At 34.0% G+C, this 27,840-nt stretch overlaps 1 protein-coding gene across 6 annotated transcripts; it reads left to right on the forward strand.

Annotated features, from left to right (window-relative positions):
- Positions 1-569: 569 nt before the first annotated feature.
- On the forward strand, positions 570-27,274 carry LOC128230216 (uncharacterized). Of its 6 annotated transcripts, XM_052942301.1 has the most exons (11): positions 1,196-1,254; positions 4,776-4,826; positions 9,732-10,149; positions 11,127-11,182; positions 12,834-13,019; positions 17,034-17,100; positions 19,021-19,104; positions 19,384-19,668; positions 20,355-20,420; positions 21,741-21,838; positions 23,841-27,274. In XM_052942301.1, the coding sequence occupies exons 3-11, from the start codon at positions 9,753-9,755 to the stop codon at positions 23,865-23,867; spliced, it is 1,266 nt and encodes a 421-aa protein (XP_052798261.1). In that variant the 5' UTR covers positions 1,196-1,254; positions 4,776-4,826; positions 9,732-9,752; the 3' UTR covers positions 23,868-27,274. The 6 variants fall into 6 exon arrangements, with proteins under 6 accessions (XP_052798255.1, XP_052798256.1, XP_052798260.1 ...); XM_052942295.1 differs by lacking the exons at positions 1,196-1,254; positions 4,776-4,826 and adding an exon at positions 570-899; XM_052942296.1 differs by lacking the exons at positions 1,196-1,254; positions 4,776-4,826 and adding an exon at positions 570-899 and having other exon boundaries at positions 19,027-19,104.
- The last annotated feature ends 566 nt before the right edge of the window (positions 27,275-27,840 follow it).

A 27,840-nucleotide genomic window follows, 5' to 3' on the forward strand; every position in this document is an offset into this window, starting at 1 on the left:
TTAAAAAAAACTGTTCATTACACGGTTATATGTTTGTGAACTTATATAATAATATATCATACATGTATGTGTTTAAATTATAACATTGATAGAAAAAAAATATTGAACAGCTATATATTTCCGTAAAACTGAACAAAAAAATATACCGACAACATCAGAGATCTTTATCCGATAATCACACCTCCAAAAGGCAATAAAAAGCGGGTCTTTTCAAACCGTTATTTGTCATCTGATAATATCCCGATTGCGCTTAATTCGGTATCGGAAAGTGATACCGGGTACCGGGCTTTAGCATCACCCGATAAAAATGGCCGAAGAGCTCCGAACGGAATAGCCCAGTGCGTTCAGTAAAGATGTTTGCGGCGAACGTTCGCTGTTTGGTTTCCCGCTTAACGTGTATGCGTAGCGTTGCAACAGGGATACAAAACAAAACGTTTGCGAGCGTTTTGTAAACGCTCGCCTTACTGAACGCACTGCACCTGCCCTTTGCATTTCATCATCGCTGTTCTTGATCATTCGGAGCTCCTCGGCCATTTTATCGAAAACAACCTCGGATGTATTTGGACGGTTTACATACTCAAAAAGTGGCACGTTTAAGTCCGCTGCAAGTAGATCGCGTAGTAATTTTATTAAGCAGTTAAACGTTATGACTTTACTCGTGGGAATCTTAATTTTGTTTACAATAATTCACTTCACTGGCAATCAATTTAAACTTAGATCAATAAATACAACTCTAAAACAATACATATAATTAATGATATAATTTAAAAATTTACGAACTACTTCAACTGATATACCGGCATACATCCGAGGTTGTTTTCGATAAAATGGCCGAGGAGTTCCGAATGGTTCTTGATGTGCAGAGTACGCTGGGTACCAGACAAAAACTGGGATCCCAGGTAAGCGGGCTGGTTGCAATCGTAACAACTAGCCGAGGAGTTCCGATTGGGCTGGTTGATATACAATACGCAAATATTCAAATCCAAAATACAGTAGTCTATAATAATATACGTGTAATACGGGATTCTTCTAATCCTTAAACTGAAGGATTTGCCATATCAAAACTAGTAAAAAATCTTTCAACGTGCAATTATTTGAACTACCAAAATTACGCGGAGGTTTCGTCGAAACCACAGTTCGTCCCAATCTATATTGAGTTGTTCGGGGAATTCCGGACCAGTAACAACATTTTCGTGTTTTATTTGATCAAAATATTTCTATGAATTCAATAATATTTTATATTATTGTATTGTGGTTTGTATATCGTGGGTGCTTAAGAGGGGTGGGAAAGTCGGAGAAGGAGGGGGGTGGGGCTATGAAGAAGTCTCAAATACTACTTTCAGATACTTCATTTCAAAGAAGAGGTGTGGTAGACTAGGGCTCATACTATACTCTTTGTGAGGTGAGGATGCTGTGAGTGTGTTGGGGGGGTCAAAAGGGGAGGGGAAGTTGGAGGTGATGGATTTCGGCGAGAAAAAACTTAAATGTTCACTTTTTTGCTTTTGCCTATCGTATAAATTATTGTACGCAAAGGGATGGAGGTGGCTGGGGCTGCTATGCTAGGGGTGTTTTTTTGTGTGGGGAAGACGTTTGTCAAGAAGGAGCAATTTAAAGAGTGCTAAAACTACAGATAATTACCAGGAAACACTTCCATTACTTCACAAAGCGGGGAGGGTTTGCGCTCTGGCTCATACTACATTGTATGGGAGGGCGTATGTCGTGTGTGGGTCGGGGTGGGTGGTGAGTGGAAAGAAAGCTAGGGGGGAGAGTCTAACAAAATGCATCAGATGTTACAGTTAACTACTACAAAACATCCCCATCATAGTGCGTAAGCGAGCTGTTGAAGGCTGATGTTTACACTTCACCCATACATGCCATATTTTCTGGAGACCATTCAGGGGGATTTGTTCAAAAGGCTGAAAATTCAGGGGGATTTTGGTTGTATTCAGGGGGATTTTTTTAGCAGGTCTAATTTGGCGAAATTTTAAAGTATTTTTTAGACGCAAGTACGAAAAAATGTATTCACATATAGTTTGCTTTGAAAACCTCTTAACTTTTTTCATTATACAGAATTATTTTATGTCATTATGTTTTTATCATATTCTTATGATACACTGTCATGTCATACTGTAATGCACTTGCAGAACAAAATATGTCATTGGAAAAATATGTTTTCGAGACAATTAAATTAAATTTACCTTCCTCCAAAGTCTTTTAAAAAAATGTGCTTAATTCTATCAGCTTTGATGACTTTCAGACAAAAAGAGAATAGAATAAATATTATTAATTTCTTCCTTCCAAAATAGCAATATTTCTTTGCCTTTGATTTATAATTACTACAAATTAATTGATAACTTGTTGTAAAAGTTTCCTTTTGGCATTGTGGAGTTGTTTCTTTACATTCAGTTTCACTCACATACTGTGGTTTCACTTTGTCATTAGTGTCTGATGTAAAATTTCTAAAAAAAAAAAAAAAACGGGGGTTGGATCGAAATTCCGGGGGATTTCCCCCCCCCCCCCCCCCCCCCCCCCCGGGGATATGGCATGTATGACTTCACCCTCTATGAGGAGAGGATGCTGTGTGTCACTGTGAGGGGTGGGGCGGGTTGTTGAAGCCAGAGGTGGAGGGTTGTGGCTGATTTTAATGGTTTAAATAATACAGGGAGTTATCATATTTTTCATTTTTTTATTTCATTTTACTGGCCAGTTATGTATATTACATTTTGTTTATTCTTTGTCTAAAGCATTTAACACTAACTTTATTATTGTTGGAAAACGTGATCAAAATAAACATACTATAGAATGCTTTGTTCATTCAATTTCTGTAATGAAACTTGTGAAGTACCCTGGACAGCACCGCACTGCACACTGAAATCTGATAAGACAGCAGCCGGTAATAAAGGTTAGGATCAATACACAGAAGTTGTGTACTTAATACACGGATTGGGGTTATTGTGTATTAGTTGTGTTTTAGAGTTGTGTATTGGTATCATGCGGAAGCTGATATATGGTCATTTCAAATTTTCATGTATTTGTCCGTGGAACAAGGCACCTTTACGGTTTGAAAAAAATGTTCATTCAATTGGTCATTATTTATCTGTTAAAGGATATCTATTAATGAAGGTAAAGGGGAAGACCTGACTGTGTGATGTAAAAAACTGAAGTTATACAATGTCCTAAATTGTATGCAGGAAAAAAATTAGGAACAATCACATTAAACATATATATATGTTTCACAATAGATAATAATACTTACTGTATGTAGACTTATTGAAAATTATTCAGTATTTTGAATGCATATCACAGTAGTATTGATATTGTCATCAAAGTCATGCTATGGTAATTTATTTGTCCCAGTCGATTATTGATCAGTACTTACCAAGCTGCGCTACTCAGCGGGCCAATGTTGAGCCTGCTGGCCGAGTGCTATTCGCCCTTCGATAGAATATTGTTAAATAGGCGGACTATTAATGTTTGTTTTTTTAAATCCAAATAATGTGTATTCGACAATGCAAAAATAGCTCATGAGTGTGTTGATAACCCTCTTCTTTCATTATCATACACGTTATGTTTAATGTTTAAAGCTTAAAGTTTATACTTACTTTTTGGTACAACCCAACTGCAACAAGGTATAAATTATGCTGAAATAAATGTTGCAGTTCTGCATGGCAAAGGAACAAATGCGGAGTTTAAAAGAGACAAACTTTATCGAAGTGATATTGTTAATTTTTCAACCATATATGAGAGCATTCAGTTATGGCAGGATGGATGTGGATTTGAAATTTCAAAAGAGTTGTATTATTCGAATGTTATTAATTTTACTTCAGATGGAGTACAGATAGTTTATTCACCCTGCCATATCCAGGCCACACATCGAGGAGGCCCTCTGGTCATGTTAAGACACATAATTCGTTTCGCTGACTTACACACGAAAGGACAATTTAATACTTCAGCTCCCGTTTGATACCAATACATCAGTCACTGATACAGAACTAGTTCACAATACTCAATAACCCCAATCCAGTGTGTAGTACTCAACTTCTGTGTATTGCTCTTAATCTTGATTGCCAGCTCAGATTATCAGATCTTAGATTGGAGTGTCATACCATGCAGTTTGGTGCTGCCCAGTGCAGAACTGGATATTTCACACCAAGCATAAATTATTATCAAACCAAGTTTATTTTGATCACTTTATCCAATAATAAAATATTAAGTATTATGAAAGTGTTTTCAGGAAAATGAGTTGCAGCGATTTGAGACATTTTTAAGTCGCCAACCCTTCTAGCTCACCAACGTAGCCAACACCCTCACACATGACATACCCTCCACAGCCACAGAATGAACCCAAGCCTCACCCACACCTGCGCAATAATGTACATGTATATGATATGGAAGATGTTTCCTGGTTATTTGCTATGCTTTTGAACCCTTTAAATTACCCCTTCTTCCCCTCTGTCTTCCCCACAATACCCACAACTCACATATAGAGTATAGTATAGTAGCCCCAGTCACAACTATCCCTCCCCTCACACACTAGCCTCCAATACCTCTACACTTTGAAATGAAGTATCTGAAAGTAGTATTTGAGATTTCTTCATAGCTTCTTATGAAAATTGAAGGGGTTTCCGGGTTAAGGCCACCCCAACCCCCTCTCTCCAACCACCAACAACTACTGCATACAACCCACGAAAACACAATGAAGTATTAAATTCTGGCCTACAAACCACCTCAAATACTCTATTGTATATACTTAAGAAAATTTAAGGGGTTTCCAGATTTTTCCAGTTTTCGGTAATTCCACCAACCACCCAAACGGCTAGTAAATTGTAAGATATAAGCAGTTTTGTCGTTTCTGAATAGTCTAAACTAATACATGTTCCCTGCAATATTCTTGTAATCCGTAACAATTTACCATAAAAAAGATCGTAAAAAATTATGTCTATGAACAATTGTTTGAACTATGTTACTATATAGCTATTTCACACAATAAATGGGTATAAAGCAAAACTGGTCATGGGAACTGTATATGACCTCTAGGGTTCTTGCCTCTTAACCTCTCGTAACCTTGTTGTTCTTAGAATATCACGTAAAGTTGTTCTTAGAATATCATGTAAACAGTCTGGTATTAAACATCTATAAGAATGCATTGCCTCCTTGTGTTTCCCAGTAGTCAATATATGACAAAACCTTTTCACCTGAGCAATTAATGATCCAATTAACCGCTCATGACAGCGTGTGTTTGGTGCTTATGTGATAATGATAATAACACAACAGCGTGTGTTTGTTCGATTATGTCTTGTCACCAATCATGGCCTCTCTATCCAGCTGCATACACTATTTCTATCTGTTGCGATGTGTGGGAATGTTGGCAGCAACGGAATTACAATACACGTGTTTCTGCACAGTTGTACGAACAGATGGTAAAAGACACATTATTTCCCACTGCAGCAGTTACACCACGTCTGACAGTTTAGAAGATGGTTTATAGATGGGAAGTTCAAGCTGGGGAAACATCCTCATGCATGCCATATCCTCTGGTGGGGGTGGGGGTGGTTTGGTATATACATATACTATAAAAAAAAATCAAATAACTAGATCAAGGTTGACAGTGGTAAGCATCCATAATATTTTGAATGTAAAATTCAATTAAAACACTATCTGTAGCCTTTTTGTACCATCAAAGACCATGTTGACAATTGTTGCTCGGGTGAATAGGGCATGATATTTGCATTAATTGCTAATAATAATAAAGATTGACAAACTGTAAAAATGTTGACAAAACAACTACTTATTTTTTAACCAGGTTTTCACATGTTGAAAACTGATTATTAGAATGATGAGATTGCGTTTGGGTGACAAGGTCATTCCGCAGTATAGACTTTCAACTTGGTTGAAAAATAAAGACCCTAAAAGAACCAGATTCGTCGCCAGTGACATCGATATTATTTTTGCGATTTTTATTATAAAATATAATAGCATTGTCATAGTATCAAATGTGTAATGTTGCGAACATTACGATGTGGGTACAGGAAAAATGTTGAATAAACACTCTTTACTAGCAAAGATAACATAGGTAAATAACTCAATGTTAACATGTCAAATAAAAATACACATTCAGTTAGTTTTTTCGAGCCAACAGATTTCGACTGTATGTTTAAGGCCAATTTTTTTTAGTTTGGTTAGGGTTACATCTGTTTCAAAAACAGGTAGGTTAGGTAGGCTTTTTTTGATTAGGCTTTACAAAAGAATGTAATTGTCGTCATTGGAGAATGGTGTTCAAGAAATCTTCTGTATAAAGTACTGATGCAAACGAATATTCAATCAAACATTTGGTATTCGAATGTCAAAATTGGTATTCAAATTTTCAATTTTTGTTGTTGAATAAATAGAATAAAAATAATTTTGCCCACAACTCTGTTGTTGTGTATACACTTCATTTATCTTGTTTTTACAATGATTGGCCCATAATGCCATAGATGTGAATGTGATGACAATACACTTAAACACGTGTCATATGTCATTTAGGGACATATCGTAAGGTACTATTAAACCCTTTTAATTTTACAATATTTGGCTATAAGACAAGTGTCATCAATAATTTTCGGTAAACATAAATGCCTTTGCCAATAAAGGATTTAAGGAATCGGCCTTCACACCAATGTGTTGTCTTCTCTGCAACATTGCTCAAATCACAGATCAATGGCTTTTCCATAGTTTCGTATATTTAGAAGAACTCAATCCCAGAACAAGCCTGCCTGTCCTACAGAAATTCCGTCCATTCATGATTGGCGCATAATGCCATTTGACCAGCAATCAATCTAATTTCACATTGTTAACAAATTTGTAGGCAGCAAAATTTAAATAATTAGATTTTTTTTGGGTTTGCTTTCTTTCTTTCAAAGCTGCACTCTCACAGATTGACCATTTGAACAACTTTTTTATTTTTTGTCTTGGAAAGAGCAAATTTTTGCATTAATATCTGCAAACCAATGATATAAGATTGCTGATTGTAGATTATTTATTTTTTTGTCAAAAATTAATGTTTTATGGCTTAAATAGTTACTAACTGTTTAAGAATAATGCAGAAAACATTTATTTTTTAACTTAAATATTAAAATCTGCAATCTGATATTTTGTCAGCGGTCTTATATAATTGTTTTTATGGATTTTCGCAAAAATTGGCTCATTCCAAGACAAAAAATAAAAAAGTTGTCCAAACGTTTAATCTGTGAGAGTGCAGCTTTCAATAAGTAGGGTTAAATTGCCCTGGCTATTACTTTAGCAAATAATAATTATAGTTTACTACTACTTCTTAAAGATGTATTTTGGTTATTGAATATTCTAATTCAGTTTTGCCATTCATTAGCATCCCTAATATAAAGCTTTAAAGATGCAGTATTACTCCCACATACAATTTTCCTCAAGTAATATAATTGTTTAAATATACCACAAAGGATGAATAAATGTCATAACCAATGGTTCTTATGAAGGATTCCAAGTTTAATTTGAAAGAATTGTGCAGAAAACACGGTATTTCTATCTTATGAGACCATACTAGATCACTGTAAATCCTTTAGCATTCACCAATCATTTGATATTTTTTGGTTATCAGCTATTAAAAACACCAACTTAATTAATCAAGTTAGATACCACTCTATGATATAAAATGAAAACTATGACCCTTTATTATTTAACCTTTTTAAGGTTAAAGTGTTACATGTAAGCAAACATGAGTTAATATCTGAGCAACTTCTTGACATATTGCATTGAAACTTTCTGCCAGGAGTTTTAACCATCCAACTCACTTAATCAATCAAGTAGGATAACTCTGTTTTGCATATAATGCAAATTATGGCTCTTTATTTTTCAACTTGGAAATTATTTTTATGGTTTGCATGTAAGCGTACATAAGTCAATATCTCATCAACTACTTGATGTATTGCATTGAAACTTTAGACAATGTCTCCCAGTCATTGTGGCGGTGTTTTTATTTTAGCCACATTAGACTTTAGGTCTTAACTTTATGAAAGACCACAAACACAATTTTTCACTGTTTCTTTCTTTATTTATACAGTTTTAACAATTTTAATTCCAATAACAATTCACAGTAAATGTCCAAAATATTGAATAGTAAGTAATGAATTTATTTCCAGATGTTAACACTTTCTAACTATTATAATCCAACAATTTGTCAAATAATCCAATTTATAATTGATAGTCCGATGTTATAAACCTTTTTAAATTCTTTTTATTTAACTCCTTTTAAATCACTTGTAACTCTTTTTAATTATAATTCCTTTTAATTCACTTTTTAACTCTTTTTTATTCTAACTTTTTCAACTCTTTCCTAAACGCCCAACAAAGCCTTTTATACTCTTATTTACCGCCAAAACAAACATGAAGTGCAAGAGTATCGTGAGTAGCACGAATTCATGTGTTATTCGTGGGACTCCGCCGGAGCAATGACACCGTCGAATAACACCGGTAGACTCATAGCGATTAGTTACAAGGTCAACGGTGCTAAAGAAAAATGTTATACTTAAAAGATTAAACTGTAATATTGTAAAAAGCTTAATGGAATACAAATTCAAGTTTAAACAAATGATAACCATATAACATCTGTATAACATAAGAATCATTCTCAAAAGTATTGTATATTTAACTAACTCATATTAAAATAAAAGTCTGTTATTTCGCGATGTTCGCGACAGTCATCCAAAATACTCAACTTATCTTGCATGTAATGCAAATTATGGCCCTTTATTAACCAACTTAGAAAATCTGGTTACGGTTTTCAAAATCTCAGCAACTATTTCATGTATTTTATTGAAACTTAAGACATTGTCTCCCAACCATCAGACTTTCTTGCAAATTTTTATTTATCAAGTCAGATAATTATCTTCAAGTTGCATGTAATGCAAATTTTTGCCCGTAATTATATGACTTAAATATCTGGTTAGAAGTGGCGATATGGTGGAGCACACTGGGTCTTTGTGACAGCTCTTCTTTAATAACAAGTTTGGACCCAAAATGGGTTTTTTTATGAAAGAGTTAGTGAAAAAAGAGCTACAACATTGATTTAAGCTTGGGGCCAAAAATCATTCATACTCAAACTAAATTTTCTGGTCGTGGATTTTTGATCTGTTTTAATCCTTTATTAAATCGAAACAAATTTCATGTTCTAAAGGGTTAGACCTTTAGTTTAAAATTATATTGCTATATTGTTATCTTTCTAAATAATGTCAATATTCACCAAACTATAAATATAATCAGTTCTGATTGGGGAAACCAATTTTAAATATTGAAGGACCACCTGCAGTTTTGTCATATGATAGTTTTGATAGTAGTGTAAGATGGTCGACTGCACAAGCTTTCATTTTTATTCCTGTCTCTTATTTTGCTACTATTATAAATGTAGTCTAATTTGAAGATATACTCATAAATATTGCCTACTTTGTGCAAGCTTTCAGAAACCTAATTTACTACTTCTAATGATTGCAATACTTGCAATCCAGCTAGGGAAACATTTCCCCAAAAGTTATTATTGTTTCAATATATGAGAGTTTCCTTATAAATAAGTGCCATATGACAATGGTTTCAAAGTTTATGACAAATCTTTTAAACCTAATGGTAGCCATTTTGAGGTTTCAAATGATTCATGTATTGCATTTTGTGGTCCTATACAAACATTTTCTATTGTTTGATTTTAATTGAAAATTACAATATTTCAGGCGAAGAAAGTGGTTTCTGAAATGCCTGGCCCTCTTCTTTTCCAAATAAGTGGAGAAAGTCCTCGGGTGCGAGGGTTTCATAGGCCAGAGTACAATTGGAATCCTTATGTTGGGGAAATTCTTGATTGCAAGGCTCAAGATGACCTATTTAATGATGAAACGGGAAGACGAGAGAGAGTCATCTATGTGATGAAAAATGATGAAAAAATGGGAACAGTAATGACTGAACTTCAATCAATGAAGAGTATAAAATATTTAGTATTGAGCGAAGATGTAAAGGTTGAAGTTGTGAGCAAAATGCCAATTATACACCCGATAAAAGGAAAAGAAATACACGTTATATATAAATTTTACAAAAACCCACGAAAGGACTCACACCTGACGATGGCCCAGATAGGAACGCTTCTCAGGGACATCAGTAAGATTTTATTTTTATCAAATACATGTATTAATCAATGTCAGACACCTACAGTATATTTTGGGAATATTTTTTTTGGCATGTGTCCAACCAAATGTATGTACATTTGTGTCTGACCATCATCTGTCCCTAATGTTTTTCTATAGATAGGAAAATTATGTAAACAAAATAATGACCTTTTACTTATTATGTCATTCATGTGGAGACATCCAGTATTGTTTTTGCTCTGTTGTTACATCAAACTTAGTGTCTTCTCAATAGCTAAAGAACGTTTGGACCCAAGAACTTCATTCTTGGTATTCAGGTTGGTCATGACAAGAAGAAAACCCATATTGATTTTGAGATAAGTAGGTAAAGGTCATGGTCACTGTGACCTTCAGGTGAAAAACGATATGTTGGTGGTGACTTTAAGGTGAAAAATGGTTTTGGCTCAATAACTAAAGAACACTTGCACCCAGAAACATCATACTTGTATTGCCAGTTGGTCATGACATGTAGATGACCCATATTGATTTTTAGATCAGTGGGTCAAAGGGAAAGGTCACAGCGACCTTGAGGTGAAAAAAACGGTTTCGCTCAATACTTTAGAATGCTTGGGCCCAGAAACTTCATACTTGGTATGTAAGTTGGTAGTGATTAGTAGATGATCCCTATTTATTTTGAGAACACTGATCTTATGCAGTAGATTTTCACTATTGAATATTGTTGAATGGGCCAATCTTCAAGGTCACTGTTGGTTCGTCTCCAGTCCAAAAGTAGCTGCAAAAGTTCATTGATTATTTTTCAGCTAAAACCACACAATAGGGGAGACAAGTGCTTTTTCAAAAAAGCAATATCTAGTAGCAAAGCCATTGTGCTTTGTATTTTATTTTCAACATTAACATACATTGACACAATATCCAATAAAGACATTCATTTTCATTGTGTCAGGTAAATATTTCTAAAATTCACTTAAAGTATACTTGTTTACATTTCAGAAACTCGGTTACAAGACATGGATGGTTTTAAATTCAAAATCTTCAAAACTGGAGAAGTAAGTGTTTGAAGTGTTTGTAAGTGTAAGGCTTTGATTTTGATCTTCATTACCATGTACATGTATTTCATATAGCTGCTATTCCTGTATTTGGTCTTGACATTTACATTCTTGATGAGTGATTAGTTAGAGAACAATGTTTATATTTGATACTTGTTACAGAATGAATACAAAAGAATAACAAGCTCCATTTTTAGCTCAACTATTTCGAAGAATAAGGAGTGCTATACTACTCATCCCAGCACCGGCGTCCGGTTAAAGTTTTAGGGCAAGTTGGGATTTTCGCTTATAAGTCCAATACCCTTCATTCAATATGCTTAATACATCACACAGTTTTCAGGGCCATCACATAATGAGGTTAGATAACTCGACATTATCCTTTATATAGATTATAGCCCATGATTGACTATGAAACTTATAGGTAAAAGTTTTAGAGCAGGTTGGCATTTTCACTTTTAACTCCCAATACCCTACATTCAATTGAATTAATACTTTACACAGTTGTTCAGGACCATCACACAATGAGGCTACATACCTCCATATTATACTTAATACAAATTATGGCCCCTGATTGACTTGGGAACTTGGGTTAAAGTTTTAGGGCAGGCAAGTTAGGATTTTAATTTAAAACTTATATATACCCTTCATTCAACTGACTTAATACTTCACACAACTATTGACAACCATCTTACAATTTTTATTTTTTACTTTTTATATTTTTATTTCTTTATATTTTTAACCAGGTTTTCACAAAGCAAAAAGTAGTTATTAGAATGAGTTTTTTCATTGTTTGGGTTGGTTGCATCAAACTCGCCCATTATATCGAATAATTTTTGCTAGGTTTGACATAGTATATAGGAACTTAGGAAGAGTTTATGGAGACCTTTCATGGGATTGCATTTGGGGCACTAGGATCAAGGTCAAGGTCACTGTTTCTATATATAGAAAAATGGTTGGTTTTGAATAACTTAAGTAAGGGTGGACCTATTGCGACCAAACTTGGTATATATGAAGAGTTTATAGAGACCTTTCTTGGGATTGTGTTTGGGGCCCCGAGAGTCATGGTCAGGGTCAAGGTCACTGTTGTCAAAAATAGAAAAATGGTTAGTACTGTAATAAATGAGTTACTTAAGTAAGGGTTGACATATTTGACTAAACTTGGTATACAGGAAGAGTTCATTGAGACCTTTCGTTGGCACATATTACATCATTATTATATGCATTTCTAAAACAAAGCAGAGTAGTGGAGCACGATTTCCTACGACAGCTCATGTTCTGTAAACAATGTTAGTTGAAATAGAAAAAACCCAGTTTAATTGACTAGTTTAGCACATTTATTTTGAAGATAAACCTCCAGTACCAAGATATAATGCCTCCATGTACACATACTATGTAGAATTTGTAAAAGATTGTTATCAAATATAAGTTTTTTGAGATCAAGAAGTCCCCAATGCAAGCGGCATGAAATCAGAAGTTGTTTAGAAATAAACCAGACTATGACGACTTATTATAGATGGAGTACTGTAAATAAAAAAATGGCCTTGAAGGCTTCATAATTTCATACGATTTGAATATTAAAAAGATAAGCATTTTGATGATAACGCCTTCCATTTATTCAGTGATATTTAGTAAAGCAATACTGAATTTACAGACTGCAATGGGCATGGCTTCCCCTCCTGACAACACTTCAGAACCAGCCAGCCAACCTCTCCTCGACTTATGCACAGCTACCATCCCTGCAGAAAGTTTCCCCTTACAATCAGCTTCAACTTCATCACCTGGACTCCCATTTCCCAAAACATCTACGTCTGGACTATCATCACCGTCACCATCCAAGGTGTATGTCTAAGTAGTTCAATTGTGTCAGTGTTATTACAGCTATATATCTATGTCACATTATTAGTACTATACTTTGGAACATTCAAAGCCTTAGTTATTATACAGTCAAAACTCGTTGGCTCAATATTCTCGGGACCAGCTAAAATACTTCAAGCCTCGTGAATATCGAGCCAAGCTGGATTGCTTACAGAATGTGATTTTTTCTTGAATTTGTTACAAAAAGACGTGTTTACCTCGTTTGTTATTTGCTATGCTTTATCCGTAAGAAAAGAGCTAGCTTACATTTGTTTGATACCGGTAAGGAATCTGGCTTTAATTTGGTCTTTGTTTTTCAATCAAGTTGAAAGAGTATTCTGCGGAATGCTGAAGTCTTCTGCAATTTGGTTTTTAGATTTTCGTCCACTCTCAACAGCCTTTATGGCCTCATACTTCCTCAAGATAATATTTAACTGTAAGTTTTCTCTTTGTCCCTTTAGTTCCTAAGGCAGAAGTTCCTAAGGCAGAAACCTTTGAGGTTGCCAATCTAGATACCCCCGGTTGTACCGGGTTCTTCTCTAGATTGCTCAGCATTTGAAATTTTTAAGAATACATCCATTGAGAAAAGTGTTCAGCGCAATATTTTATGTGAATGTCGCCTTATCAAAATGCATTAAATGTATACATGGATAACAATAACAATTAGAGATAGAATTTAAAGTGATGGCATGTTTGCTCAAACAGTATAACCATTTTTTGATAATAATTATATTAGCAATGAAGCAATTTTAATCAATTAGCGCCTTGTGCTTAATGAAGCCAAGCAAACAAATCAAGGTGTGAAAATCTTAACCTGAACTCGTGAAAATGACATCGACCCAAGCAAACAAAACAAAAGTGAAATTCTTACTTGGAACCACGAATATGACAGCGAGTGTAGAGAAATATCGACCCTCAAGATATCGAGCCATCCGAGCGAATTTTGTATGAACAAACAGTAAAAGAAAATCGATCCTTTTGATCTGGTTTGAGCCAACGAGGATATCCACCCATGAGATATTGAGCCAACGAGTTTCGACTGTAGTAATATTCAAATGATTTACTTTTTTAAGCGCTTACATTAGCATCACGAGCACCACCATAGCATTAGGACATTTTCACACAAGACCAATGCCCTTACCTTTGAGGTCAAGGTCACAGCAACCTTCTGAACTAAGTTAGTTTTGCTATATCAGCCTTACTTATAGTTGGTGTCTGGTCTGTATCTTTGTCATACAAGGTCAGGTTTTAGAATTCTTTGGATGAAGTTATCATCATAGTATGACAACCTTCAAGGTCACGGTCACAGCAACCCTCCAAACATAGACAGTTTTGTTTTGCTGTATAAGCCTTACTGATGATAGTTTGTGTCTGGTCCACATCTGTTTCATTCATGGTTGAATTTCGAAATGATATGGCGAAAGCTACATTTCATTTTATTATAGATCGCTAGCACTTTTCTCTTTAAGTGAATGCGATATAGATGGTAATACATTACAATACCAATATATTCCAATCTTCCTCATGTCTCTAAATTATTGACAATTCTGTTGCACATTTACCTTCAGTGAAACATGTTCCACTTGATTTCTTTAATTGTTCTATCCAGGTAGTATTTCTGACACTTGGACGTGTGTGGGTATTAATCACATTCTGTGATAGCTCTAGTTTTTTAGCTCACCTGAGGGCTCAAGGTGAGCTATTGTGATTGCCCTGTGTCCGTCGTCGTTGTCCGTCGTCAACAATTTGACTGTTAACACTCTAGAGGTCACAATTGGGCACAATCTTAATGAAACTTGGTCAGAATGTTACCCTCAATAAAATCTTGGACGAGTTCGATATTGGGTCATCTGGGGTTAAAAACTAGGACACCAGGTCAAATTAAAGGAAAAGCTTGTTAACACTATAGAGGTCACATTTATGACTGTATCTACAGGAAACTTGGTCAGAATGTTAATATTAATAATCTCTAGGTCAAGTTCGAATCTGGGTCATGTGCGGTCAAAAACTAGGTCACCAGGTCAAATTAAAGGAAAAGCGTATTAACACTCTAAAGGTCACATTTATGACTGTATCTTCATGAAAGTTGGTGGGAATGTTTATATTAATAACCTTTAAGTCATGTGTAAATCTGGGTCATGTGCGGTCAAAAACTAGGTCACCAGGTCAAATCATAGGAAAAGCTTGTTAGCACTCTAGAGGTCACAATTATGACTGTATGCTCATGAAACTTAGTCAGAATGTTTATATTGATTAGCTCTAGGCCAAGTTCGAATCTGGGTCATGTGCGGTCAAAAACTAGGTAACCAGGTCAAATTTAAAGAAAAGCTTGTTAACAATCTAGAGGTCACATTTATAAATGTTTCTTGATGAAAATTGGTCAGAATGTTTATATTAATAATCTCTAAGTCAAGTTTAAATCTGGGTCATGCGCGGTCAAAAACTAGGTCATTAGGTCAAATCATAGGAAAAGCTTGTTAGCACTCTAGAGGTCACATTTATGACTGTATATTCATGAAACTTAGTCATAATGTTTATATTGATTAGCTCTAGGGCAAGTTCGAATCTGGGTCATGTGCAGTCAAAAACTAGGTCACCAGGTCAAATAATAGGAAAAGCTTGTTAACACTCTAGAGGTCACATTTATAACTGTATCTTCATGAAAGATAGTCAGAATGTTTATATTAATAATCTCTAAGTCAAGATTGAATCCGGGTCATGTGTGGTCAAAAACTAGGTCATTAGGTCAAATCATAGGAGAAGCTTGTTAGCACTCTAGAGGTCACATTTATGACTGTATGTTCATGAAACTTAGTCAGAATGTTTATATTGATTAGCTCTAGGCCAAGATCGAATCTGGGTCATGTGCGGTAAAAAACTAGGTCACCAGGTCAAATAATAGGAAAAGCATTTTAACACTCTAGAGGCCACATTTATGACCATTTGTTCATGGAACTTGATCAGAATGTTATTCTTGATGATCTTTAGGTAGAGTTTCAAACTGGGTTATCAGAGGTCAAAAACCAGGCCACTAGGTCAAATCATAGAAAAACTTTGTAAACACTGTGGAGGTTACATTCTCTCTTTGATCACCATGAAACTATGTCAGAATGTTTGTGTTTATGAAGTCTATGTCAAGTTTGAAACTGGGTAACCTGAGTTCAAAAACTAGGTCACGAAGTCAAATAATAGAAAACATTGTTAAAACACTGTTGAGGCCATATTTTCTACTTTATCTATTTGAAACCTGGTCAGAATGTACTTATTACAGCAAGGTAAGGTTTGCAACTGGGTCATACGTGATACAAAAATCATCCGTTATATTAAAAAAAAACTTGGTCACTAGGAAGGATCTAAGTAATATATGTTTTAATTCCAGCAGGTATAAATGTTTAAAATTAAAATTCGCCCTGAAAACACTTATTTCACACTTGAATTGGATCAGGTGAGCGATACAGGGCCTTCAGGGCCCTCTTATTTAGCTTAAAACTTTAGTTTAAATGTTTTCAACATGACAAAGGAACCATCAATTTAAAAGACATGTTTACTGCTAAAGTAATATACAATTCTGCATTTTTTTGAAGTTAATTATTTAAAATATAAAAACTTGTCTAACAAGAAACAGAGGGAAAAGTATGAAGTGGTACATGTAACTCAAGTTATATTTTCCGCAATGTTTTCTGATATTCACGTGCAAGTGTCTACTCTGGCATACAATTACATGTGTGGTCGATCGCAGGGATTTTATCCATCACATGACTGATAAAAGCCCTAGGGCGTTTATAACGTTGATGATAATGGCACCACCATGCCTATTATGCCAATTTTGTTGAAGTAATAATGTTACCATATTTAGAAACATGTTTATTATGGCTTTACTTATGCTCTTTGAAAGCCTGAAAAAAACAATAACAGACAAGTGTTGGTATTCATTTGTAGCACTCTTATTATTGAAACATGTTGTTGTTTTTATAATTATTTTTCAAATATCAAACAGAAAAGGAAGACAAAAAGCAAAGATGATAAAGAAAAGGAAGAAACTGCTATGATGACAAAAGGGACTGGTAGGCATAAGCCGCATATCTTGCATCACAGATGTAAAAAATAAAAGTGTCTTGACTTTGAACCATTTTTATACCCCTGACAAACGAAGTTTGAAGGGGGTATATTGGAGTCACCCTGTGGTCGGTTTGTCGGTCGGTCGGTCGGTTTGTCGGTCGGTCCATTGCCATTTACCTTTTCTGGAGCATAACTTAAAACTAACTACTTATAACTACTGGATGGAATTCATTGAATCTTCATACAATGGTAAAGCACAATGAGAGGAAGTGCAGTGTTCAAGAACCATAACTCTACTTTAGCTAATTACTGAGTTATTGTCCTTTTTGGGGTTTTTGCTGTCTAATTTTTTTCCAGACATTAACTTGCAAACTACTTGTTGGAATTTATTGAAACTTCATACAATGGTAAAGCACAATGAGAGGAAGTGCAGTGCACAAGAACCATAACTATATTTTAGCTAATTACAGAGTTATGGCCTTTAATACTTTTTTCTTGTCCCGAGCATAACTTGAAAACTATTGGATGGAATTTAATAAAGCTTCATACAGTTATAGATCATAATGAGAGGAAGTGCAGTGTACAGGAACCGCAATTCTATTTCAGCTAATTAAAGAGTTACTGCCCTTTGTTACTTTTTCTTGGCCCGAGCATAACTTGAAAATCATTGGATGGAATTTAATAAAACTTCTTACAGTGATAGATCATAATGAGAGGAAGTGCAGTGTACAGGAACCGCAATTCTATTTCAGCCAATTACAGAGTTATTGCCCTCTTTTACTTTTTCTTGTCCAGAACATAACTTGAAAACTACCGGATGGAATGTAATCAAACTTTATACAATGGTACAGCACAATGAGAAGGAGTTCAGTGTACATGAATCATTACACTATTTTAGCAAATTACAGAGTTATTGCCTATTTCTGTGTTTTTTTGTCAAACTTTTGTCCAGACAATAACTTAAAAACTACTAGATGGAATTTCATAAAACTTCATACAATGATAAATCATAATGAGAGGAAGTGCAGTGTACAGGAACCACAACTACATTTTAGTTAATCACAGAGTTATTGCCCTTTGTTACTTCGTAAAGAAAAAGAAAGTCCATCAGTGATAACAGTTTAAATAAAGTTCATGAAAGAACCAAGTTGATGAATACATAAAGTTCAGGCAAAAGAGGTTTGTTTATATTTCACATACATTTTTAGTGCTCTTTTGTTTGTTTCTCTTCAATCAAAATTTTGTCCCTCAGCAAAACTGGAAATTTTATAACATTTATTGATTGCCATGTAAACTTGTGCAATGCACAACAATTATAAAATCGTTATTTTCTAATTTTAACAGTAACAATCGCAAATTGTACAAAACAAAAATAACCTCATCCATAACATTTTATGTGTTTTCCTTTCTAAATATGTTTATATAAACCATTACTTTAAAACTACTGGTATAAAAAAAGTAACTTAACTCATTTATAGATGGTCATAGGCAATCGTATATTCTGTGCTTTAGAACATCAAATATATCAGTATTAACATCTCAGTATTAGCATCACTGACATTGTTTAAAACCTTTTTTTTAACTTTTAAAAACATAATCAAAAAATGAATAACTGACAATAGTCCATAAAATAAAGTTGTCATTTATAGGTTGGCTTTCCAAATAGTTGACTGCAATTTCATATCAGGGCGGCGTTCAGGGGTATTAATCACCTTCAGTGATAGCTCTAGTTTTTTTCATTTTGGACCTGTCATGTATATGCCTTCTTTTGAACTAAAACTTTAATCTAAAACATATATGTGCAGGTATTGTTATCTCTCAATGTTCAGATAACTATTGGTCAAGTTTTTCTGTTAAAGAAATTTGAAAGATAAATATAAAACATAGAGCCAGCTGACAAATGTGATGCATTTATGACCTGCTAGTTTCAGACAAGGCTGGTGAGGGTGATAGTGCAGAGCCCCAATGTCTGCCTCGACGTACACGGTCATACCGGGATCCCCAAAGAGGTACCATTGCTTTATCTTCGTTGCTACACAGTGCATATGTATATGACTTTTGCATAGAAAAAGTTATTGGACTGAATTTGCAAATCTCAAATTCTATTGAGTGGTTTCTTTACTAAACCTTGGGTGTCTAAAACATTACCGTAGGTAGAAAAAACAATGTTCACACCCTTGCTTTTAAAACAATCTTGTCAGGGGTAATCTTTTGGTGTGTTATGAAAGAATAAAAAACGTTTTCATACCAAGTATCCAATTAAAAGACGGTCTATTAAATTTTTTCAGTACCCTGGAAAGATAATGTGCCTTCAGACCCACAGTTTTGGGCATTGGCTGGCTTATTTGGTACCAACTGGAAAGGCATTGGCCTAAAGCTGAAATTTAAAAATGAACGAATTGATCGTTTTCGTATGGACCATCAAATCAATGGTACTCAGGAAGTTATTTTTGAGATGTTTATGGAATGGAGGAGGAGAGACGGACCTGAGGCAACCCTCAGCTGTCTTAAAAAAAATATATTGGCATCAAAAGTCAAGTTCACTTGGGACAACGTGCCAGCTGATGTCCTTGGTGAGTAAGGGAAAACTGAACATAATAATGCCCCCTTTAAAAAAGCGGGTGTGTATTGCTTTGTTAATGTCTGTAAGTTGGTCCATCAGGTGGTTTGTAGACCAAACCTTGTGTCCGATTGATAACTTGAGTACACATGGGCCTTAGGTCCTCAAACTTGGTAGGAAAGTTGGTCCTGACCAGCAGATGACACCTATTGGTTTTAAAGTCAGTACTGCAAAGGACACAGTCTTGTTGACTTTGAACACAAGAACTTGTCCAATTGATAACTAGAGTATGCTTGGTCCTACGGTCATGACCAGCAGATGATCCTAATTGATTTTCAGGACATGGTCATAGTGACCTTGAAGACAGCTAAACAGTCAAATAAATTAAAAACTATATTATGCTTTTAAAAATGTAAACAGAACATTTCATGCCTTATTGCACACATGCTGTAGTCTTTTTATCTATATAGTGGATCTTAGTACCTTTAACCTAATTAATGCTTTCTCACCATCATGGGGCATTCAAAGAGCAATCATCACTCTCAGTGGTGTGGTGGGGGTATTAAACACACCCAGTGATAGCAGTAGTTTTACTTGTGACTTATCTTTCAAACATTTCTCAAGTATAAAAAGTTTGGGCATTTTTTTTTTTAATTTTAAAAGACAGACACAGATTTTTATATTATTTATTTCTTACAGTATCAAGTGATGATGAGACCACATTGAAATGTGTGGACACTCCAGCTTCAGGTGAAACATTCACAGGTACTTCAAAGATTTTTAGTTGATCTGTATAATGGAAGAATGTGAAGGATTATCATGGTGCTGATACTTGCCCCAGTCACACATAACATACTGAACAAAAAAAATTGAAAATATCACATATGCACATGAGACTGAATTAGTCTTATCTATAAACCATTGACAATACCGGTAGGCATATGTGAAGGCTCAGAGTAGCAGTAACATGTAAGTACCATATACAGTTATAAACCCCCCATCTGTCCATACCACCATATTTCTCTGGGTTATTTACCACATTTTCAATGAAAACCGGGTTATTAGAATGGTGATTTTGTTTGGTAAAACTGATGGTTTCCGCTCAATAACTTAAGTTAAGTATACTTTGTAAGGTCAAGAGAAGACATATCTTGAGTTTGTGTTTGGGGTATGTGGTGTCATGGTCAAGGTCACTTTTACTAAAAATAAAAAAATGGTTTCCTTACTTCAGTAATGAAACTTTGTACATAGCAACCTTATCTGGAGATTGCATTTGGGTTATGTGTGTCACTGTTATGGTTACTGTTACTAAAATTAGAAAAAACAGGCTTCAATAAGTTACTTTAGTCAGGAGTGACTCATAGTGATAGAACTCATAATGAGATGTACCTTGAAAATGCATTTGGCTAATGTGGGGTCATGGTCACTTTCTAAAATTTGTAAGAACAATTCCCTGCCCATAACCTTAAATAAGTGATGTATAGTGATGAGACTTAGTATGTAGCAAACTCATGTGAAGATGTAGCTCGGAGTGAAGTTTTGGGATGAATCTTGGCATGTAGTAAGCACATGTGGAAACCAACCATGGGATTGCATTTAGGGCTTGTTGGATCAATTTTGAGGACAGGTTTTTGTTCAATGATTAGTTTGGATGACATATGGCGAGTAATTTGGTATTTAGCAAGCTGATGTTGAGGTTTACCATGTTTATTGTTAATTGAGGTCAGGGTTGCTTGTGCTGAAATAGAAAAATGGATATTAGTATTTGCAGGTTATAGCAACTTTTGCTTAATGCTCTAATATAATAGTCTTGTAATTGGGGTAAACAAAATATTTTTGAACATAATATTCTGATAGCTAAACCTGGTTTCATCACATCTCTGCATTTCTTGTTTTAATTATTATACTACTAGAATATATGCTATGATGCCTTGCAAATTTTAAAATAATCCAAATTATATATATATATAGAATGACTCTATGGCTTTGCTTCATTTAGTCCTTAAAAACTAAGAAGTCTTTCACATAATCAACTTAAATGGAAATGAGATTAACTTTGATGCTCCTATTATTTCCTTTATTAAGAAACAAAGAATAAGAAGAATCCACTTGAGTGCCTAGACGGTCATGCGTCTGATACCAATGGGTCAGCTTCTGAGAGGCAGGCTGCTGCTAATATGAACGTGAGTGTTGTAAAAATACATTAACTAAATACACCCAGTCACTTGTTCATTGTTAAAATAATATTAAAGTATGTTTTCTATTCATATATGATCCTAAGTTCCTTTATTGTGTCTCCAGTAAAAATGTCCATCAGTGCTATGATTGGACCATACCTAGTTATACTGTGGCGCAGGAAATGTATTTTTTATTGGGGAGACGTGATGGGTCAAGGAAATGATGACCCCTCCTGGTTTTTTAAATCATGTTGCTTAAAACACATTTGAACCCATATTCAGGACTCATATCAACTGTTTGAAACAGCTTAAAATAATAACAAAAACTAATTACGATTATACCGATTATTTCAACTTATTTGTTTTTTGCTTTCATTAAAAATACATATACATATAATTAATTAATTAATTATAATTTATAACATCACCAAAGGTGGCTCAAGGCCATTAATCAGATTTTTGCATAAGAGAGCAATTCCACCAAGTCAGAAATGACTATTCAGTGTTACGGTAAATGTGTTTTAAACGTGAAACCTGGTTATAAGATTGGCAAACATTCTCAACCGGGAGGGTGGGCGGCATCAAATTCACCATTGGAACAGATTAACTTTAGTTAGGGTTTATATATTGTGACCAATCTTGGTATATAGGAAGAGTTTATGGAGGCCTTTTTCAGGATTGCATTTGGGGCCCGTAGGGTGAAGGTGACCATTTTTAAAAATTGAAAAAGGGTCAGTTCTGAATAACTTAAGTTTGGGTTGACATTTTGTGACCAAATTCAATATATAGGAAGAGTTAATGGAGAACTTAGGCCCATAAGGTCAAGGTCACTGTCACTAAAAATAGAGAAACGTATATGGTATATGGTAAGAGTTTATGGAGACCTTTCATGGAATTGCGTTGGGAGTCCCTATGGTCAATGTTAAGGTCACTGTCACCATAAACAAAAAATAAAATAATTGGTACTGAATAACTAGTTGTGGCTGACATATTGTAACCAAAGTAAGAAAGTATATAAGAAGAGTTTGTTTAGACCTTGGAAGGGAGTGCGTTTAAGGCCCCTAGAGTCCAGGTCAATGTCACTATAACTAGACAAAGAACATTTAGAAAAGGATTGACATATTTTGACCAAACTGGTAAATAGATAGAATTCATTGCAGCCTTTTATGGAATCACTTTTTGGGCCCAGGTCATGGTCATTGTTACTTAGATAAAAAAAACAATGAAACTGATATCTTTAGTTAGGGTTGACATAAAATTTACGTGACCAAACTTAGTATATAGGAAGAGTTCATTAAACCTTTCATGAGATTGTGTTCGGGCCCCTTTAGTCAAGGTCAAGTTCGCTGGAACTAAAATAGAAAAATGGTTGAAATTGAATATCTTTTCTGTAGTTAGACATATTGTGATCAAACTTGGAATATTAGAGGAACTTATGGAGAACTTTCATGGGATCGTGTTTGGGGACCCTTTGGGTCCGGGTTACTATTTCTAAAAATAGAAAAATGGTTGAAACTGAATATCTTAACCTAAGGTTGACATATTGTGACCAAACTTGGTATATAGGAAGAGTTTAAGGATACCTTTCATGGGATTGCATTTTGGAACCCAAGGCTCAAGGTCACTGTTACTTAAAATAGAAAAAGAACAGTTGAAACTGAGTAAGTTACAGTTCATTTATTATTACTGAACCTTGTTATGTTGGTTAAATGAAAACATGATTTCAAATGAGTCATATTTTAACTAAGTTTTGGTATGCATACAACCTGTCTTCTGTGTTTATCCTCTTACCAATTTGGCATCTTCTTTCATACACACAACACGCAACAAAAAAGCTTGTTTATCATTCTCACAACACAGGCTGAAGTTCTTCTGTCTATCATTGAATACCTGGTTTGGTCACAATGTGGCATTTCTTGTTTTATTTAAAATTGCTATTGTGATTTTGTATGCATAGTTTCTTTAATCAGATAGTAGGATTTTAATTCCTTTTATCATTCTATTACAGGTCGCAAAAAGGAAGTCGAAATCATGAGTCTGAAAGGAAGAACATACAGTAAACCTGCGATCGCTCGAGGACGCCAGGTTCCGAGCTAAAGCCTCGAAGGAACCGATGGTTCGAAGGACCAAGTTTCACTTTCCCAGTCTGTTATGAATAGTCTTTCAGTGTATTTTAGGTTTGAAGTCGTCAAACTGAATGTTTACTTTGACACCGATTATGTATTGCGTTTTTGGAAATTGCTCATATGTTCAAAGGCTGTAGTATACTAAATGTAAAAGAAAAACCAATAAATGAATAAATAGTAAAGTTTATCATTACAAAAAGCAAATTTTCTCAACAAGCAACATTGAAATATGACAGTGCATATTATAATTATAATTATCTTCTCAAATGCCCTTATCAACTTATAGCGTAAACATTGATAAATGGTTTTTCACACCTCAAATTTCCTTTCAACTGTCATTGCAATTCTTAAAACTTTTGGCGTTTGGCAATTGTTGTTTGTTTCCCGCGTTCGGGAAATTCCAGTGTCCCTGCAATTAAACTTGTTTAATGCTATGATTGCTCCAATTTTGTTATATGGCAGTGAGGTGTGGGCTTTTGAAAGCCTTAATATTATAGATCAATTTCAATTGAAATTTTGTAAAATTACCGTATATTAAATCTTAAGGAGTGTACTCCAAATTGCATGGTGTTAGGGGAATTATGCTTGACACCTCTTTCCATTCAAGCAAAATGCAGAATGCTTAGTTACCCAGGGGGGGAATATTATATATATTATATATGCCAGGAATAATAAAATATGTAAATTATTGTACAATACTTTGTTAGTTTTACACAATAAAATATTCTTATTTCTCCGTGGATATCTTCTGTTAAAAATATTGTAGATGAACTTTAAGTTGTTAACCTTGAATATTTCAAGAAAATTGTGTACACTAGATTGAAAGATCAGTTCTTACAGCAATGGCCAAGTACTGTAGAGGAATCTTCAAAATGTACTGTTTATCGTTATTTTAAGAGTGAATTCTGTTTTGAAAAATATTTAGATAAAATTCCATATAGTCTTTGTAAAATACTCTGTAAGTTTAGAACTACAAATCATCTTTTACCCATAGAGAAGGGGCGACATTTAAATATTGAACATAACCTTAGAATTTGTTCTTTTTGCAATAAAAATGTCATTGGTGATGAATACCACTATTTGTTAGCATGTAATTATTTTCAAGATATAAGATCTAACTTTGTACTGCAGCATTATTATGCTCATCCAAATATGTTAAAACTTGAATTACTTATGAACTGTAAAGATAGAAACCAATTAGTTAAACTTGCTTTATTTTGTAAGATAATTATGTCTAACTTCCATTAATCTCAATAATTTTGTTGACTCATTCTCCATTACTACAAGGACTCTTAACCTGACCTTAAAAGTTTTATTTAAAACATTATTTTCGCTAATTTTCACATTCACAGTCATAATCTGATATTATTGTATTTTGTTGTAAACATTATTTTCAATTTGATCTCAACTTAAGTGCTGCACACATTCTGTTCACTGTGTTTTATATTATGTAGTTACTGATATTTGTTTCACTGTTTTGTTTAAACCATTTCAAACTTGTTTCTATATCATCATCTCATGCATATTATATGCCAAAGATGTAAATAAACTTGAAACTTGAACAAATGTGAAATTATGATCTCGAGGGAGTCAAGGTTTTATGCATGATTTGTGTATTTGGGACTGGCTATTGTGCTCGACTCCTCGAGTTATTTCGGTTTCGATGCAGCGTCGGTATATTTCATATGAAAATAGAAGTTTTACTGTATAAGTTCTTTAAAAGGATAATCTCTTTAATTACAGAAAAATAATGTTTATCTAAATGAATCGAATGATAATTCATTATATTGATAGCTACTGTGTTCACATCGAGTGTGCATGTTTAGCTTTGGTATATATTTTTGTATCTATTTTCTGAAATGTTAATGTGTTTTGAAAGTGTGGTGTGCAATAAAAAAAAATATGTATATATAAAAGGTAGAAAAAACATGGGAAAGATGGTGTATATTTGATGTTTCGGAATAGTGTTCCTAATATAAATGTTAAATTAAAAAAAAAAAAATACTAACTTTAAAAAACAAGAATCTTATAAAGTGCTTTACTTTGGTGGATATTTCATTCAAATGCGCTTTAAATACTACTGTATTCTAGAGCTGTTTCATTAAGATACTAAGTGTTCAAATTGTTGCCATCGTCTATTATAGGTATTGATTTTATTCTTCATTGTTGCTATTGTTTTTTCTACTTTTACTAGTTTACTGAGATATTGGACAAACATGGCACATGTTGGTATCTTTCCCTCACATTTTGATTTATAAAATGAAATATTTTCCTAAAAGTATCATAAAAAAAATTTGATAACCAAATTTTTCTTTATTTGGCATTAAATCACAAAAGGTTATGGTTTTATATAATAGTTCTCTAAAGCTCACTTTATTGAAAGAATTTTTTATGAATGTTCTAAATTCACCTTAAAACGTCTGCGAAATATGACATTCCAAAACATATGAATGTTTGATCCTTGCATGTTTCACCAAAACTTTGCAATCCTTTATCTAAAAATTAGCAGTGGAATGGTCTATCATGCTGTCTCTGTGACTGCTCTTGTTACTTGTGTTTTTAATATTAATATTATTATCTTTCCTTTGATGAACGAGATATGCTGTTTTACAATCTTCTTATTAATTACATTTTAAGATCATCTATATTTTTCTTAAATAATCAAGTTAGTCAACTTTTTTTCTTAAATAATCAAGTTAGTCAACTTTATCTTGCATAATTATAATGTTATACGTGCCCCTTTCATATTCTACTTTTAACTTAGAAATTTTGGTAAAGGTTTTGAAACTTACTCACCATCTATGTGATGTATTGCATTGAAACTTTATACAGACAAGTATGATAAATCTATTTTGCATATAATGCAAATTGTGCCCCTTTATTATTTCAGTTAGAAATTCTTGTGAAGGTTTTGCATGTTATCAAATTTTACAGTGATCCATGCATGTTTCCCCAAAACTTTGCAATCCTTGCTTAAAGTGGCAGAATAGTCTAGTCTTTGTGACTGTGACTGCTCTCGTTACTAAAAAGTGTTTTTAATATTTTTATCTTTACTTTGATGAGGGAGATATATTGTTTTTACTACCTTCTTATTAATAACAATTTCAGCTTGTCTGTTTTTTTCAAAGAACCTTTTGTTTATATAATTGTTTGCAATTACTTTTTGCTTCCTTATGATTCAACATGCTGCTGTAGTTTGTTGCTACTGTTTCGAGTTGTGCTTCTAATTACTATAAATGAATTTTGACTATTTTTGAAATAGATTATATAAATAATGAATTATGACTATTTTTGAAATAGATTTTATAAATTATGAATTCTGACAATTTTTGAATTAGATTATATAAAAATATTTCATTGATTTTGCGTTGTTTTTTTTGGTGATCCATTTAACTAAACCCATCTCGTTTTTCGTGTTGGTTTTTTGTGATCCATTTATCTAAACCCATCTTGATGGTTAAGCATTGTCTGTCTGTTCATTTCTTGTGAATGCTATTCCATGCACATCTTACATAAATTTTCACGAAAAGACAGATGCATGTACTTATATTCAGATTCAGATATAAATCCAATACATTGCCTTTCCATGAAATTATGGTATTTTAATTATTACATTGACATCTGTGAACTAGATTCCTCCTCTATGTTAAGGCCTTTTGATGATCCTGTACGCTTGTGAATGAGTTAGGGCCCTTTAATAATCAAGCATGCTTAAATCATGCGAGCTGGACTCCTATCAATAAGGACCCCTTGATTATCGTATACACCTATATTCTGTGAACTGGACTCCCTATAAGTCATGGCCCATTAATTATTTTATAAACTCATTCTTTGGAACAATTGACTCCTATGAGACAAGACCCGTGACTGATTCTATAAACT

The sequence above is a fragment of the Mya arenaria genome, chromosome 4, assembly GCF_026914265.1.
Source record: "Mya arenaria isolate MELC-2E11 chromosome 4, ASM2691426v1".
In the NCBI taxonomy this organism is placed as follows: domain Eukaryota; kingdom Metazoa; phylum Mollusca; class Bivalvia; order Myida; family Myidae; genus Mya; species Mya arenaria.